The following is a 15,375-nucleotide window of genomic DNA, read 5'->3' on the forward strand; positions in this document are numbered from 1 at the left end:
TTGAACAAACAAATTGTTAAAATAGCTTTCATGGTCCATGTATATCTTATGCATGTATTCAAATGCAGATGAATAAATCCCATGACACTGATGTGGTAACAGATTCTGACAATAGATGCATATATAATCAGTTAAATATTATTAAAGGTAATTTTCCATTTATAAAATTAAGAAATACACACGGTTATTAGAGAAAGAACAACAACTTAGTATGGAAAGGAACAGTCCATCATTTTATGAAAACACTGTTTTCTTAAGCAATATACATCTAAGATGGCATGCAGAGAAGTGATTCTGTCTCTTCTGTGTTCATTCTTTTAAACTGCAGATACATACAGTGAATATAATAAAACTGAGATTAGCACCTATTTGAATAGAATGGGTTTATATTTTTAAAATTGAGAGTAGAAGAGAAAAAGTCTTTAAAAGAAGAAATCATTAATGCCCACCTCCCAGGGTGACTATAGAAGTTACGAGAAAAACTTCACAGCATGTAGTAAGAAAAGCTACTGGCAACATTTAATAAGGTATTCAGGATTAACTAGGGGGACTGGCTACTCCAGGATCTATAGCTTTGTCTCCATACCAAAATGCAGCAACATCTAGCAGATGTTTCAGAAATTTACTCTTGATGACTTTTAGCACTAGCATTCAGAACAGCCAACTCACAGCAGCAGCCAGACCCAACAGAACAGGAGACTGGAAAAAGAGAAATACTGGCTCTTTCCCATGGAAGAACACTGAGGATCCCAATGCAGTCAGTACCCTCAAAGAATCCCTGTACACATAGTGCAGAACAGCAACAGCAGGAGACTTTTCCCACTGGCTCGATGAGTCCTGTAAGCATAGTATCTATCTTAGACCTACTGTGTAGACTTTCATGTCTACCGTTGCTGAATTTCACTGTCAGCAACTCCATTGTCAACTCATTTCACTTTTGACTTATTCATGGACAGGACTTAAGAGCATCTCCTAATGTCCCCATTCCAAACTTCAGTTCTTACTACCAGAATATTCTAGGATCAGGCTTCCCTCCTTTCACAGGACTTCAAGAAAGCCTTGGATTTCTTTCCTGCACAGGGTAGAAAGGCCCAAATTGAGTGTTGAGGATTCTCAGGTATCAACATGGAGAGCTGTAGGCAGCTCCCACTCCAACCATCACTGACAGAGAAACCAGTTACCACTTAGATTTTTGAATCCTGTAATACCCAAATTGATGAATAAAAAGCTAAGTAAATAAGTCCCCAGTCTGAACAGATATTCAATTAGGGTTAGATTAATACATCCCAATTTGTATTCTCAATTTCATTTCATGAAGTCCTCAATTAAAATGGCCCATTCCACGTACCTCTTTTTAACAAAAAAAAGTATACCAATATATAAACATTTTCAGTCAGAAGTATATGAAAATTAGTTCTCAATTTCCCAGGGAACCATCTGATTGCAATTTGAATGGAACATTCAAGTCTCTTTCCCTGTGGGTAATATGCAAAACCACTTTTACTGTTTTAATAGCCAATTTAAGTTTCCATTATGTTCAAAATATAAATTTGTAACTTATGTTTTTCTTCTCAGCATCTGACTCCAACATTTAATAGAGAAATAATAATTTATCTCAGGGACAAGTCTGGGTCCTTCCTGGACTCCCTGGGTTTTCACTGCATAATGGCCTCCTATACAAGCTTCCCACCAACTCTCATCACCCCATTCCTCACCCGCTAGAGGAAGAGACTCCTCTTCCAAGCCATGTGAGTCCTTGGAGTGTTGAGGGCACCTGAATGCAGATAAAATCCTTTTCCATGATCCTCAACATATTACCAAAGACCCGCATTTATTTTTTTTAATGTTGTTCTAGTTCCTTATGTCAGAAAACTGTACCATTAATTCTGAAAACTCCCAGATCTACCTATTTTTTCCACTCACAGTCTCTCCCCATGACATCCTAATCTCCAGCAACTTTTCCATGGAGTCTGTGTCCCTCAATGGGCTGACTGCTCTTTCTAGATTGAGCATCACCACAGTTAGGGTCTGAACTTCCTTTCTCTGTCTTCTGACATTCTGCCACATAAATACCATTCCTTTGTAGGTATCCTAAAAGGTCCTTAGTCCTTGTTATTATTAAGTTACCTGGACAGGATTCCAACAGAGTATTGAACCCCAGCACTCCATTTTCTTAAATGGCTTATTGGCCACTTCTGGGTCTCAAATCTAGAATAGCCAGAAATTTTCAGCCTGATAATATTGATAAACAAGCTGTTTAACCATCATCTCCCAGCCCAGTGTAGCCAAGATCTCCAAAGAAGATGAGGTAGGGTTCCTTTGATAACTCCAGACACCAAATGATTCAAATAACATATATTAACATGCTTAGCTTAGCTGAACTTGGGGGAGGGGAAAGCTTCATGCTCACTTTCTTCCCCAGTAAGTCCTGGATATCTTTTAAGAGAAATAAATCCCTGCCAGGACAATGCTGCATCAGAAGGATGCTCTGTCTCAACTGCCCTCAACCTGCAGCTCAGGCCAGATATTTTGATTCTTTCCATCTCTTCCATGTGTCCTCTAAATCCTCAGAGAAAAAGTGCACTCTTCTCCTTCCCCCTTTCTCTCACCAAATAGGAAGTTTAAAGCAAAAACCAAAAAATTAAAAAAGAAGAGGTCCTGACATACATATCCATCAGAAGGTAATGGTTCCTTCCTCCCACAGCACATTCCCTGTTAGCCAGGGGGTGTGAATTATCCTATCAGTTACACAAAATTTCAACTTGTGGTGGAGTCTAAGAGTCTGGTTCTTGAAGATAATTGAATGCACGTCTTTGCATTAAGAATCAGGGAAAAGTTGTTTGTGATCTGATTTGCAGGAAGAATTGGTATTTTCCTTTTCCAGGAATGTTTGGCTGACATTTGTAATGTTCAGGTAAAGCCTTCTTAAAGGGGAGGAAAAGGTGCTTTGCCTCCACCAATCAGGAACCTAGTCCATATCCAGCCTGGGCAAGGAAGTACCTCTAGCCATGTGGAAAAATCTATAGTAATATGACTTTTTCTACTTACTGCTTCTCAGTATTGGCTGGTTCATGAGCCATGTGCATATATGTAATAGAGTTGTGTGTAACATACAAAGGTAAAACACAGTGATTTATGTCATATATATTTCATTTACTAATATAAATTTTAATAAGTCAGTTTCCAAAATAAGTATGAGTCTCTTTAAGCCATTACTGTATTTCCTGTTAAGCCTGATTTGTTTTTTATTTAACGGCTACAGAGTAAGTGAATCTTCCAGTATATGCATCTCTTGAATTTTCACAGGTTTAGTAAGATCCTGCTCCAGGCTCAGATAGTCCAGACTGTAAAAGAAGGTCAGCTACATCACAGTTCAGACTGCTGTTTTTCTGCCAGTTATTTTTGAGGTGCAAGTATGAGTTCAGAGTTTAAACTTGCTTGGGATTATGTCTTTTCTTCCTGTCATTCTATAGTTATTTCTCTCTGTAGCAGTGAAAAATTGGTGAGTCTGTGGCAGTTCTAAATCAACAATGGAAAATGAGACTCCCTCTTCCCACCCTAACTGCCTGCAAAATAAATGAGTACTGAGTGTCTCCAAGTGTGTTATCAGAGAGGAATCTATTATTTTGAAGAATGGGAGAAGTCTTTTCTGTGTAGGAGAATGTGAAACAATGCACTATTGCTCTTTAATAATTTGTATCTTTCCCTTTCAGGTTCCTTTCAGTGCTACCATGTCACCAGTTCGCTTGCATTCCTCCAACCCCAACCTTTGTGCAGATATTGAATTTCAGACTCCCCCTAGCCACCTCACTGACCCTCTGGAAAGTTCAACAGATTATACAAAGCTGCAAGAAGAATTTTGTCTAATCGCACAGAAAGGTAAGAACAAAAATAATGCGCCCTTTAAAGAAGCTCTCTTCTTTGATGAAAGATTATCCTTTGTTCTTTTATCTTTGTCTTTGTGGTAATGATAGAAAGATTAAATGGTTTGATATAGTGGTTGAAGTTCTATATACAAAAATGCAACAGGACATGATGCTTGCCTGTTGGAAGATCACACATCACAGGTTTACAGTTTTGACTAAAGAAAGAAAGTGCCATGGGGTTGGGGATAAAAAGTTATTGTACGCAATCTGGCAAGATACTACTACTCAACATTTTTTTCAATGTCTCTCAGTTATCATTTAATAAGTATTTATTGGTTCTCTTTAGATTCTGTTTATTTCTTTTTTTATTAAATAACACTCATGTATTGGACTTTACAATTTGTGGGTCGGGAATTCAGGCAGGGCTCAGCTAAGCAGCAAAGCCTCTGTGCCAGATGTCTTTGACTAGCCCCAGTCACTGGGATTAGGCTGCAGGCTGAGCTGGGCTGAAAGACCCAAGGTAGCTTCCCTCCTGTGCCTAGCACGTTGGCACGACAGCTGGAAGGCTGCACACAACTGTGCCCCCTTCCTCTCCATGGCAGCTTAGGGTTCCAAGAGCCTGGTAGTGGAAGCTGCATGTCCTCTTCAAGGCCAGCTCTGGAACTGGTGCAGCCTTCTACTTCCATTGTATTCTATTGGTCAAAGCACCATAGGCCAGCTCAGATTTGAGGGGAAATTGATCCCACATTTGAGCCTCTTCTTTATGTTAAATTTTCAGTGAGGCTTGTTGTATAAATTAAATTGTTATAATCAGCCGCAGAGAGTAGGGTATGGTAAATAAGCAGGATAGTGGAGAGTAGATGGACTGAGCAGTCCTGTCAGTGTTTAACAAGAAGAGTCTAGGCTCCCTTTACTGCCAGAGTATTGAACTTTCAGCCACTCAAGTTTGTTCTTAAGATAGTATCTTCTCAGGCATTGTCTTTTAAAATCTTCTAGAGAGAGATAAACATTGTATTGCTTTTCGTCACAAATATGTTAAATAGAACATCTCAGGTGCCCCCCTGAGACTCAACAGCCTGGTGGAAAAGAAGGGGGCACACTGAAGATCTCTCTGGAAATGTTGAATCAGCCAACATTTGCAATCTCAAACCATCCGCAAAAATATGCTGTCAGATTTCATTAATTCTATGATTCTAAAAACAATTAAGCTAAACCCCTTAGATTTCTCAATTGAGACTCTTCTGTAAGGCCAGCTCTCTGTTACCTGCCATTTTACTCCTGGTATATGTTCATTGCATTTCTTAGCTGGATATTAATTATGATATTAGACTAGAGCAATATTAATTTGTTTATGTAACAGCATAGATTTATAGCCAGTAACTTCTACTTTGGGGAAGGAGGTGCAAAAGGTAGAGCGTGACCACAGATGTGTGAGTTGAATATATGAGTATGGCACAGCTGCTAAGGGGAGATGGTACTTTGGAAGGCAGCCCCAGGAAAACTTTGTGTATTTGGTTGCAATTCTGAAGCTTCCAGGAAATCCAAGCATCAACAGAGTTTTAAAGCTTCTGTTGAATGATACATCACATTAACCAACTGAAAGACAAAAACCACATAATCATGTCATTTGCAGAAAAAGCATTTGTCAAAGTTCAATACTCTTTCTTGATAAAAAAAAACTCTTAATGGTCTAGGTATAAAAGGAAAGTTTCTCAATATATTATAATAAAGGTCCTTTATTAAAAACACACAGCTAACATCACTTAGTGGGGAGAAATGGAAAGCTTTTCCCTCTAAGATCTGGTACAAGGCAAGGTGGCCCACTCCTCCTGCTTCTATTCAACATGGTACTGGAAGTACTATCAAGAGCAATTAGACAACAAAAAGAAATAAAAGGTATCCAAATCAGAAAGGAAGAAGTAAAATGATCTCTATTTGCAGATGACATGATCCTATGTGTAGAAAACCCGAAAGATGCCACCAAGAAACTGTTAGAGCTAATGAATGAATTCATTAAAGTTGCAGGATATACAATGAACATACAAAACCCTGTTATTCTATACACAAATAACAACATAGCTAAAAAAGAAATCAAGATCTATCCTATTTATGATAAAATAAAATACTTAGGAATAAACTTAACCAAGGAGTTGAAAGACCTGTACACTGAGAACTATAAAAAAATTGGTGAAAGAAATTAAAGAGGACACAAATAAATGAAAGATATTCCATACTCATGGATCAAAAAGTTATGTTGTTAGAATGTTCATACTTGCAGCCATAAAAAAAGAACAAGATCACGTGTTTTGCATGAACATGGATGGAGCTAGAGGTTATTATCCTCAGCAAACTGACGCAGGAACAGAAAACCAAATACCACGTGTTCTCACTACAAGTGGGGGCTAAATGATAACAACTTATGAATACAAAGAAGGAAACAACAAACACTGGAGCCTATTTGAGGGTGGAGGGTGGGAGGAGGGAGAGGAATAGAGAAGATAATTATTGGGTACTGGGCTTAATACCTGAGTGATGAAATAATCTGTACAATGAACCTCCATGACACGTTTGCCTATGTAACAAACCTTCACATATTACCCCCAAACCTAAAATAACAGCTAAAAAAGGTTCATACTACCTAAAGAAATATACAGATTCAATATAATTCTTATCAAAATGCTAATGGCACTCTTCCAAGATATAGGAAAAACAATAATAAAATTCACATGGGCACTCCATTCCAAGATGGCAGAATAGGAACAGCTCCAATCTGCAGCTCCCAGTGTGATCAATGCAGAAGATGGGTGATTTCTGCATTTCCAACTGAGGTACCTGGTTCATCTCATTGGGACTGGTTAGACAGTGGGTGCAGCCCACAGAGGGTGAGCCGAAGCAGGGCAGGGCATCACCTCTCCCAGGAAGCACGAGGGGTCAGGGGATTTCCATTTCCTAACCGAGGGAAGCCGTGACAGACTGTACCTGGAAAAATGGGACACTTCCACCCAAATACTGCACTTTTCCCAAGGTCTTAGCAACCAGCAGACAAGGAGATTCTCTCCTGTGCCTGGTTTGGTGGGTCCTAGGCCCATGGAGCCTTGCTCACTGCTAGGACAGCAGTCTGAGATCGAACTGCGAGGCGGCAGACTGGCTGGGGGAGGGGCATCCACCGTTGCTGAGGCTCAAGTAGGTAAACAAAACAGCCGGGAAGCTCGAACTGGGCGGAGCCCACTGCAGATCAGTAAGGCCTACTGCCTCTATAGACTCCACCTCTGTGGTCAGGGCATAGTTGAAAAAAAGGCAGCAGACAACTTCTGCAGACTTAAACGTCCCTGTCTGATAGCTCTGAAGAGAGCAGTGGTTCTCCCAGCATGGCATTTGAGCTCTGAGAACGGACAGAATGCCTCCTCACATGGGTCCCTGACCCCCATGTAGCCTAACTGGGAGACACCTCCCAGTAAGGGCCAACAGACACATCATATAGGTGGGTGCCTCTCTGAGACGAAGCTTCCAGAGGAAGGATCAGGCAGCAATATTTGCTGTTCTGCAGCCTCCGCTGTTAATACCCAGTCAAACGGTCAGAAGTGGACCTCCAGCAAACTCCAACAGACCTGCAGCTGAAGAACCTGACTGTTAGAAGGAAAACTAACAAACAGAAAGGAATAGCATCAATATCATCAAAAAGGTCATCTACACCAAAACCCCATTTGTAGGTCACCAACATCAAAGACCAAAGGTAGATAAAAGCACAAAGATGGGGAGAAACCAGAGCAGAAAAGCTGAAAATTCTAAAAACCAGAGCACCTCTTCTCCTCCAAAGGATCACAGCTCCTTGCCAGCAATGGAACAAAGATGGACGGAGAATAACTTTGATGAGCTGGCATAAGCAGGCTTCAGAAGGTCAGTAATAACAAACTTCTCCGAGCTAAAGGAGCATGTTCTAACCCATCACAAGGAAGCTAAAAACCTTGAAAAAAGGTTAGACGAATGGCTAACTGAATAAATAGTGTAGAGAGGACCTTAAATGACCTGATGGAGCTGAAAACCATGACACAAGAACTTTGTGATGCATGCACAAGCTTCAGTAGCTGATTCGATCAAGTGGAAGAAAGGGTATCAGTGACTGAATATCAAATTAATGAAATAAAGCAAGAAGACAAGGTTAGAGAAAAAAGAGTGAAAAGAAATGAACAAAGCTTCCAAGAAGTATGGGACTATGTGAAAAGACCAAATCTACATTTGATAGGTGTACCTAAAAGTGATGGGGTAATTGAACCAAGTTGGAAAACACTCTTCAGGATATTATCCAGAACTTCCCCAACCTAGCAAGGCAGGCCAACATTCAAATTCGGGAAATACAGAGAACGCCACAAAGATACTCCTCAACAAGAGCAACCCCAAGGCAAATAATTGTCAGATTCACCAAAGTTGAAATGAAGGAAAAAATATTAAGGGCAGCCCAAGAGAAAGGTCGGGTTACCCACAAAGGGAAGCCCATCAGGCTAACACTGGATCTCTCGGCAGAAAGCCTACAAGCCAGAAGACAGTGAAGGCCAATATTCAAGATTCTTAAAGAATTTTCAACCCAGAATTTCATATCCAGCCAAACTAAGCTTCATAGGGAGGAGAAATAAAATCCTTTACAGACAAGCAAATGCTGGGAGATTTTGTCAACACCAGGCCTGCCTTACATGGGCTCCTGAAGGAAGCACTAAACATGGAAAGAAACAACTGGTACCAGCCATTGTGAAAACATGCCAAATTGTAAAGACCATTGATGCTATGAAGAAACTGCGTCAGTTAACAGGCAAAATAACTAGCTAACATCATAATGACAGGATCAAATTCACACATAACAATATTAACTTTAAACGTAAATGGGCTAAATGCCCCAATTAAAAGACACAGACTGGCAAATTGGATAAAGAGTCAAGACCCATCAGTGTGCTGTATTCAGGAGACTCATCTCAAGTGCAGAGACACACATAGGCTCAAAATAAAGGGATGGAGGAAGATCTACCAAGCAAATGGAAAGCAAAAAAAAGGCAGGGGTTGCAATCCTAGTCTCTGATAAAACAGACTTTAAACCAACAAAGATCAAAAGAGACCAAGAAGGCCATTACATAATGGTAAAGGGATCAATTCAACAAGAAGAGCTAACTATCCTAAATATATATGCACCCAATACAGGAGCACCCAGGTTCACAAGGCAAGTCCTTAGAGACCTACAAGGAGATTTAGACTCCCATGCAATAATAATGGGAGACTTAACAGCCTGCTGTCAATATTAGACAGATCAAAGAGACAGAAGGTTAACAAGGATATCCAGGACTTGAAGTCAGCTCTGCACCAAGCAGACCTAATAGACATCTACAGAACTCTCCACCACAAATCAACGGAATATATATTCTTCTCAGCACCACATCACACTTATTCTAAAATTGACCACACAATTGGAAGTAAAGCACTCCTCAGCAAATGTAAAAGAACTGAAATCACAACAAACTGTCTCTCAGACCACTATGCAATCAAATTAGAACTCAGGATTAAGAAACTCAGTCAAAACCACACAACTACACAGAAACTGAACAATCTGCTTCTGAATGACTACTGGGTAATTAACGAAATGAAGGCAGAAATAAAGATGTTCTTTGAAACCAATGAGAGCAAAGACACAACTTACCAGAATCTCTGGGACACATTTAAAGCAGTATGTAGAGGGAAATTTATAGCACTAAATGCCCACAAGAGAAAGCAGGAAGATCCAAAAACCAACACCCTAACATCACAATTAAAAGAACTAGAGAAGCAAGAGCAAACAAATTCAAAAACTAGCAGAAGGCATGAAATAACTAAGAGCAGTGCAGAACTGAAAGAGATAGAGACACAAAAAAACCCTTCAAAAAATTAATGAATCCAGGAGCTGGTTTTTTGAAAAGATCAACAAAATTGATAGACTGCTAGCAAGACTAATAAATTAGAAAAGAGAGAAGAGTCAAATAGATGCAATAAAAAATGATAAAGGGGATATCACCACCAAACCCACAGAAATACAAACTGCCATCAGAGAATACTATAAACACTTCTACGCAAATAAACTAGAAAATCTACAAGAAACTGATAAATTCCTGGATGCATACACCCTCCCAAGACAAACCAGGAAGAAGTTGAATCTCTGAATAGACCACTACCAGGCTCTGAAATTGAAGCAATAATTAATAGCCTACCAACCAAAAAAAGTACAGGACCAGATGGATTCATAGCCAAATTCCACCAGAGGTACAAAGAGGAGCTGGTACCATTCCTTCTGAAAATATCCCAATCAAAAGAAAAAGATGGAATCCTCCCTAACTCATTTTATGAGGCCAGCATCATCCTGATACCAAAGCCTGGCAGAGACACAACCAAAAAAGAGAATTTTAGACCAATATCCCTGATGAACATCAATGCAAAAATCCTCAATAAAATACTGGGAAACCTAATCCAGTAGCACATCAAAAAGCTTATCCACCACGATCAAGTCAGCTTCATCCCTGGGATGCAAGGCTGGTTCAACATATGCAAATCAATAAACGTAATCCATCACATAAACAGAATCAATGACAAAAACCACATGATTATCTCAATAGATGCAGAAAAGGCCTTTGACAAAATTCTACAGCCCTTCATGCTAAAAACTCTCAATAAACTAGGTATTGATGGAACATATCTCAAAATAATAAGATCTATTTGTGACAAACTCACAGCCAATATCATACTGAATGGGCAAAAACTGGAAGCATTCCCTTTGAAAACCAGCACAAGACACAGATGCCGTCTGTCACCACTCCTATTCAACATAGTGTTGGAAGTTCTGGCCAGGGCAATCAGGCAAGAGAAAGAAATAAAGAGTATTCAGTTAGGAAAAGAGGAAGTCAAATTGTCCCTGTTTGCAGACGACATGATTGTATATTTAGAAAACCCCATTGCCTCCACCCCAAATCTCCTTAAGCTGATAAGCAACTTCAGCAAAATCTCAGGATACAAAATCAATGTGCAAAAATCACAAGCATTCCTATACACCAATAACAGACAAACAGAGAGCCAAATCATGAGTGAACTCCCATTCACAATTGCTTCAAAGAGAATAAAATACCTAGGAATCCAACTTACAAGGGATGTAAAGGACCTCTTCAAGGAGAACTACAAACCACTGCACAATGAAATGAAAGAAGACACAAACAAATGGAAGAACATTCCATGCTTATAGATAGGAAGAATCAATATTGTGAAAATGGCTATACTGCCCAAGGTAATTTATAGATTCAATGCCATCCCCATCAAGCTACCAATGACTTTCTTCACAGAATTGGAAAAAGCTACTTTAAAGTTCATATGGAACCAAAAAAGAGCCTACATTGCCAAGACAATCTTAAGCAAAAAGAACAAAGCTGGAGGTATCACGCGACCTGACTTCAAACTATACTACAAGGCTACAGTAACCGAAACAGCATGGTACTAGTACCAAAACAGATACATAGACCAATGGAACAGAACAGAGGCCTCAGAAATAACACCACACATCTACAACCATCTGATCTTTGACAAACCTGACAAAAACAAGCAATGGAGAAAGGATTCCCTATTTAATAAATGGTGCTGGGAAAACTGGCTAGCCATATGTAGAAAGCTGAAACTGAACCCTTCCTTACACCTTATACAAAAGTTAATTCAAGATGGATTAAAGACTAAAACGTTAGACCTAAAACCGTAAAAACTCTAGAAGAAAACCTTAGCAATACTATTCAGGACATAGGCACGGGCAAGGACTTCATGACTAAAACACTGAAAGCAACGGCAACAAAAGCCAAAATAGACAAATGGGATCTAATGAAACTAAAGAGCTTCTGCACAGCAAAAGAAACTACCATCAGAATGAACAGGCAACCTACAGAATGGGAGAAGATTTTTGCAATCTACCCATCTGACAAAGGGCTAATATCCAGAATCTACAAAGAACTCAAACAAATTTAGAAGAAAAAAACAATCCCATCAAAAAGTGGGCAAAGGATATGAACAGACACTTCTCAAAAGAAGACATTTATACAGCCAACAGACACATGAAAAAATGCTCATCATCACTGGTGATCAGAGAAATGCAAATCAAAACTACAATGAGATAACCATCTCATGCCAGTTAAAATGGCCATCATTGAAAAGTCAGGAAACAGCAGGTTCTGGAGAGGATATGGAGAAATAGGAACGCTTTTACACTGTTGGTGGAAGCATAAATTAGTTCAACCATTGTGAAAAACCACGTGGTGACTCCTCAAGGATCTAGAACTAGAAATACCATTTGACCTAGCAATCCCATTACTGGGTATATACCCAAAGGATTATAAATCATGCTACTATAAAGACACATGCACACATATGTTTATTGCGGCACTATTCACCACAGCAGAGTCTTGGAACCAACCCAAATGTCCATCAATGATAGACTGGATTAAGAAAATGTGGCACATATACACCATGGAATACTATGCAGCCATAAAAAAGGATAAGTTAATGTCCTTTGCAGGGACATGGATGAAGCTGGAAACCATCATTCTCAGCAAACTATCACAAAGACAGAAAACCATACACCGCATGTTCTCACTCGTAGGTGGGAATTGAATAACAAAAACACTTGGACACAGGGCAGGGAACATCACACGCTGGGGCCTGTCCAGGGGTGAGGGTCTGGGGGAGGGATAGTATTAGGAGAAATACCTAATGTAAATGATGAGTTGATGGGTGCAGCAAAGCAACATGGCACATGTATACCTATGTACCAAACCTGCACGTTGTGCACATGTACCCTAGAATTTAAACTAAAATAAAAAAATTTAAAAAATGAAAATAAATAAAATTCACATGGAACCACAAAAGAATTTGATAACCAGAGCAACCTGGGGGGAAAACAACAAAGTTGAAAACATCATGCTTCCTGATTTAAAATTATATTACAAAGCTATAGTAATCAAAATAGTATGGTATTGGCTTAAAAACAGATACATTGACCTCTGGAACAGAAAAGAGAGTCCCAAAATAAATCCAAACATATACGATCAACTAATTTTCAACAAAAGCACCAAAAAGGCACAATGAGAAAAGGATAGTTTATTCAATGAAAGGTGCTAAGAAAACCAGATTTCCACATGCAAAAGAATGAAATTGGACCCTTATCTTACACCATACACAAAAGTGAGCTAAAAATAGATAAAAGACCTAAATGTAAGACCTGAAACTATAAAACTCCTAGCAGAAGAAAATGTAGAGCAAAAGCTCCTTGACATTGTTCTTGGCGATGGATTTCTTAGATATAACACCAAAAATTCAGGCTAAAAAATCAAAAATAAATAAATGGAAAATTTCAAACTAAAAAGCTTGTCATGTAAATTTTTAAAAATAAGCTTCTGCACAGCAAAGAAAACAATCAACAAAAGAAAAAGATAACCTACAGAATGGGAAAAAATATTTGCAAACCATGTATCAGATAAGGGGTTAATATCCAGGATGTATAAAGAACTCATACAACTCAATAGGAAGAAAACATATAACCTTTGCTTGAGGCCAGGAATTCGAGACAAGTATGAGCAACATAGTGAGACTCCATCTCCACAAAAAATAAAATTAAAAAAATTAGCCAGGCATGTTAATGTGTGCCTGTAGTCCTAGCTACTCGAGAGGCTGATGTGGGAGGATCACTTAAGCCCAGGAGTTAGAGGTTACAGTGAGCTATGATCACGCCATTGCACTCCACAATAGACAACAGAGTGGGACCTTGTCTCATAAAAAAATTAAATAAATAAAAATGTTTTTAAAAAGAAAACATATAGCGTGATTTTAAAATGAGCAAAGGATCTGAGTAGATACTTCTCCAAAGATGACATAAAAATGACCAACAAGTACATAAAAAGGTGATCAGCATCACTAATAATTAGGGAAATGCAAATCAAAACCACTATGTGCCACCACCTCACACCTGTTAGGATAGCTATTAAAAAGACGAGACAAATGTTGGCAAGGGTGTGGAGAAAATAAAACCTTTGTACACTGTTGTTGGGAGTGTACATTGGTGCAGCCATATACACCAGAAAATAGTACAGAGATTCTTAAAATAATTAAAAATAGAACTACCATATGACCCAGCAGTCCCTCTTCTGGGCATATATCTACAGGAAATGAAATCACCGTATTGTAAAGTTATCTGCACTCACATGTTCATTGCAGCATTATTCACAATAGCCAAGAAGTGGAAACCACCCAGGTATCTGTCAGTGGACAAATGGATAAAGAAACTGTGGTATACACATACACAGTGGAGTATTATTCAGCCTTCAAAAAGGAAGCGATCCTGCCAATTGCCATAGCATGGATGGGCCTGAAGGACATTATGCTAAGTGAAATAAGCCAGACTTGGCCAGGTGCAGTGGCTCACACTTGTAATACCAGCACTTTGGGAGGCTGCAGTGAGCAGATTGCTTGAGGCCAAGAGTTTGAGAGCAGTCTGGCCAACATGGCAAATCCCGTCTCTACTAAAATTACAAAAATTAGCCAGGCGTGGTGGTGCATGCCTGTAATCCCAGCTACTTAAGAGGCTGATGCACGAGAATTGCTTGAACACAGGAGGCGGAAGTTGTAATGAGTGGCTTGTGCCGCTGCACTCCATCCTGGGTGACAAAGTGAGACTCTGTCTCAAAAAAAAAAAAAGAAGCCAGACCCAGAAAATAGTATTGCATGATCTCACTTATATATGGAACCTTTTTGTTTTTTTTAAGTCAAGTATATATAGAGAGAGAATAAAACAGTGACTACCAGGGTGGCAGTGGAGGGAAGATGTAGGTAGGTCAAAGGATACAAAGTAGCAAATGTGTAGGATGAACAAGTAGAAAGATCTAATCTACATTGTGAAGATTATAGTTAATAATAGTGTGTTATATTCAGGACTTTTGCTAAATTAGTAGATTATAGCTGTTCTTGTCACAGGGCAGTGCGGGGGCGGGAAATGGATAAGATGATGGATATGTTAATTTGTTCCACCACAGTAACCGTTTTATTACATATATGTATCTTATGACATCATGTTGTATACATTAAGTATATACACAATAAATTTTTTAAAGCTAACCATTTTACTACTTATATGTATCTTATAACATCATACTATATACCTTAAATACATACACAATAAAAAAAATTTTTAAGCCTCCATTGAAACTACATATTTTCAACAGACACACATATTCTCTATGCTAGGCAAAGAAACAAAAGAACTTTTCTATGACTATTGCATGAACTTTTTTGGAAGCGTTATTTTAAAATGGATGAAGAGCTTGCTTTTAGAGCTACCAGCAGGATTAATGTAATCCAGCTATCAAGTTATTACCTTTAAATTGATGATGACAGAATGTAGCACATAAATCAATAGATCGTGAATCCCTTGTGATCCTGCCATTTTCCCCCTGTAATTCAGCCACTCTATTTTATG

General features: G+C 38.9%; 1 protein-coding gene across 29 annotated transcripts in view; it reads left to right on the plus strand.

The window, feature by feature from the left end:
- OSBPL6 (oxysterol binding protein like 6) overlaps positions 1-15,375 on the plus strand; it is a 206,716-nt gene that overhangs the window by 152,949 nt on the left and 38,392 nt on the right. For all 29 annotated transcript variants that reach the window (XM_031008818.3, XM_055380296.2, XM_055380311.2 and 26 more), the window contains one exon: positions 3,714-3,879. In XM_031008818.3, coding sequence (XP_030864678.1) covers positions 3,714-3,879 — 166 coding nt within the window. The remainder of the gene's footprint in view (positions 1-3,713; positions 3,880-15,375) is intronic.

The sequence above is a fragment of the Gorilla gorilla genome, chromosome 11 (genome assembly GCF_029281585.2).
Source record: "Gorilla gorilla gorilla isolate KB3781 chromosome 11, NHGRI_mGorGor1-v2.1_pri, whole genome shotgun sequence".
NCBI classification, from domain to species: domain Eukaryota; kingdom Metazoa; phylum Chordata; class Mammalia; order Primates; family Hominidae; genus Gorilla; species Gorilla gorilla.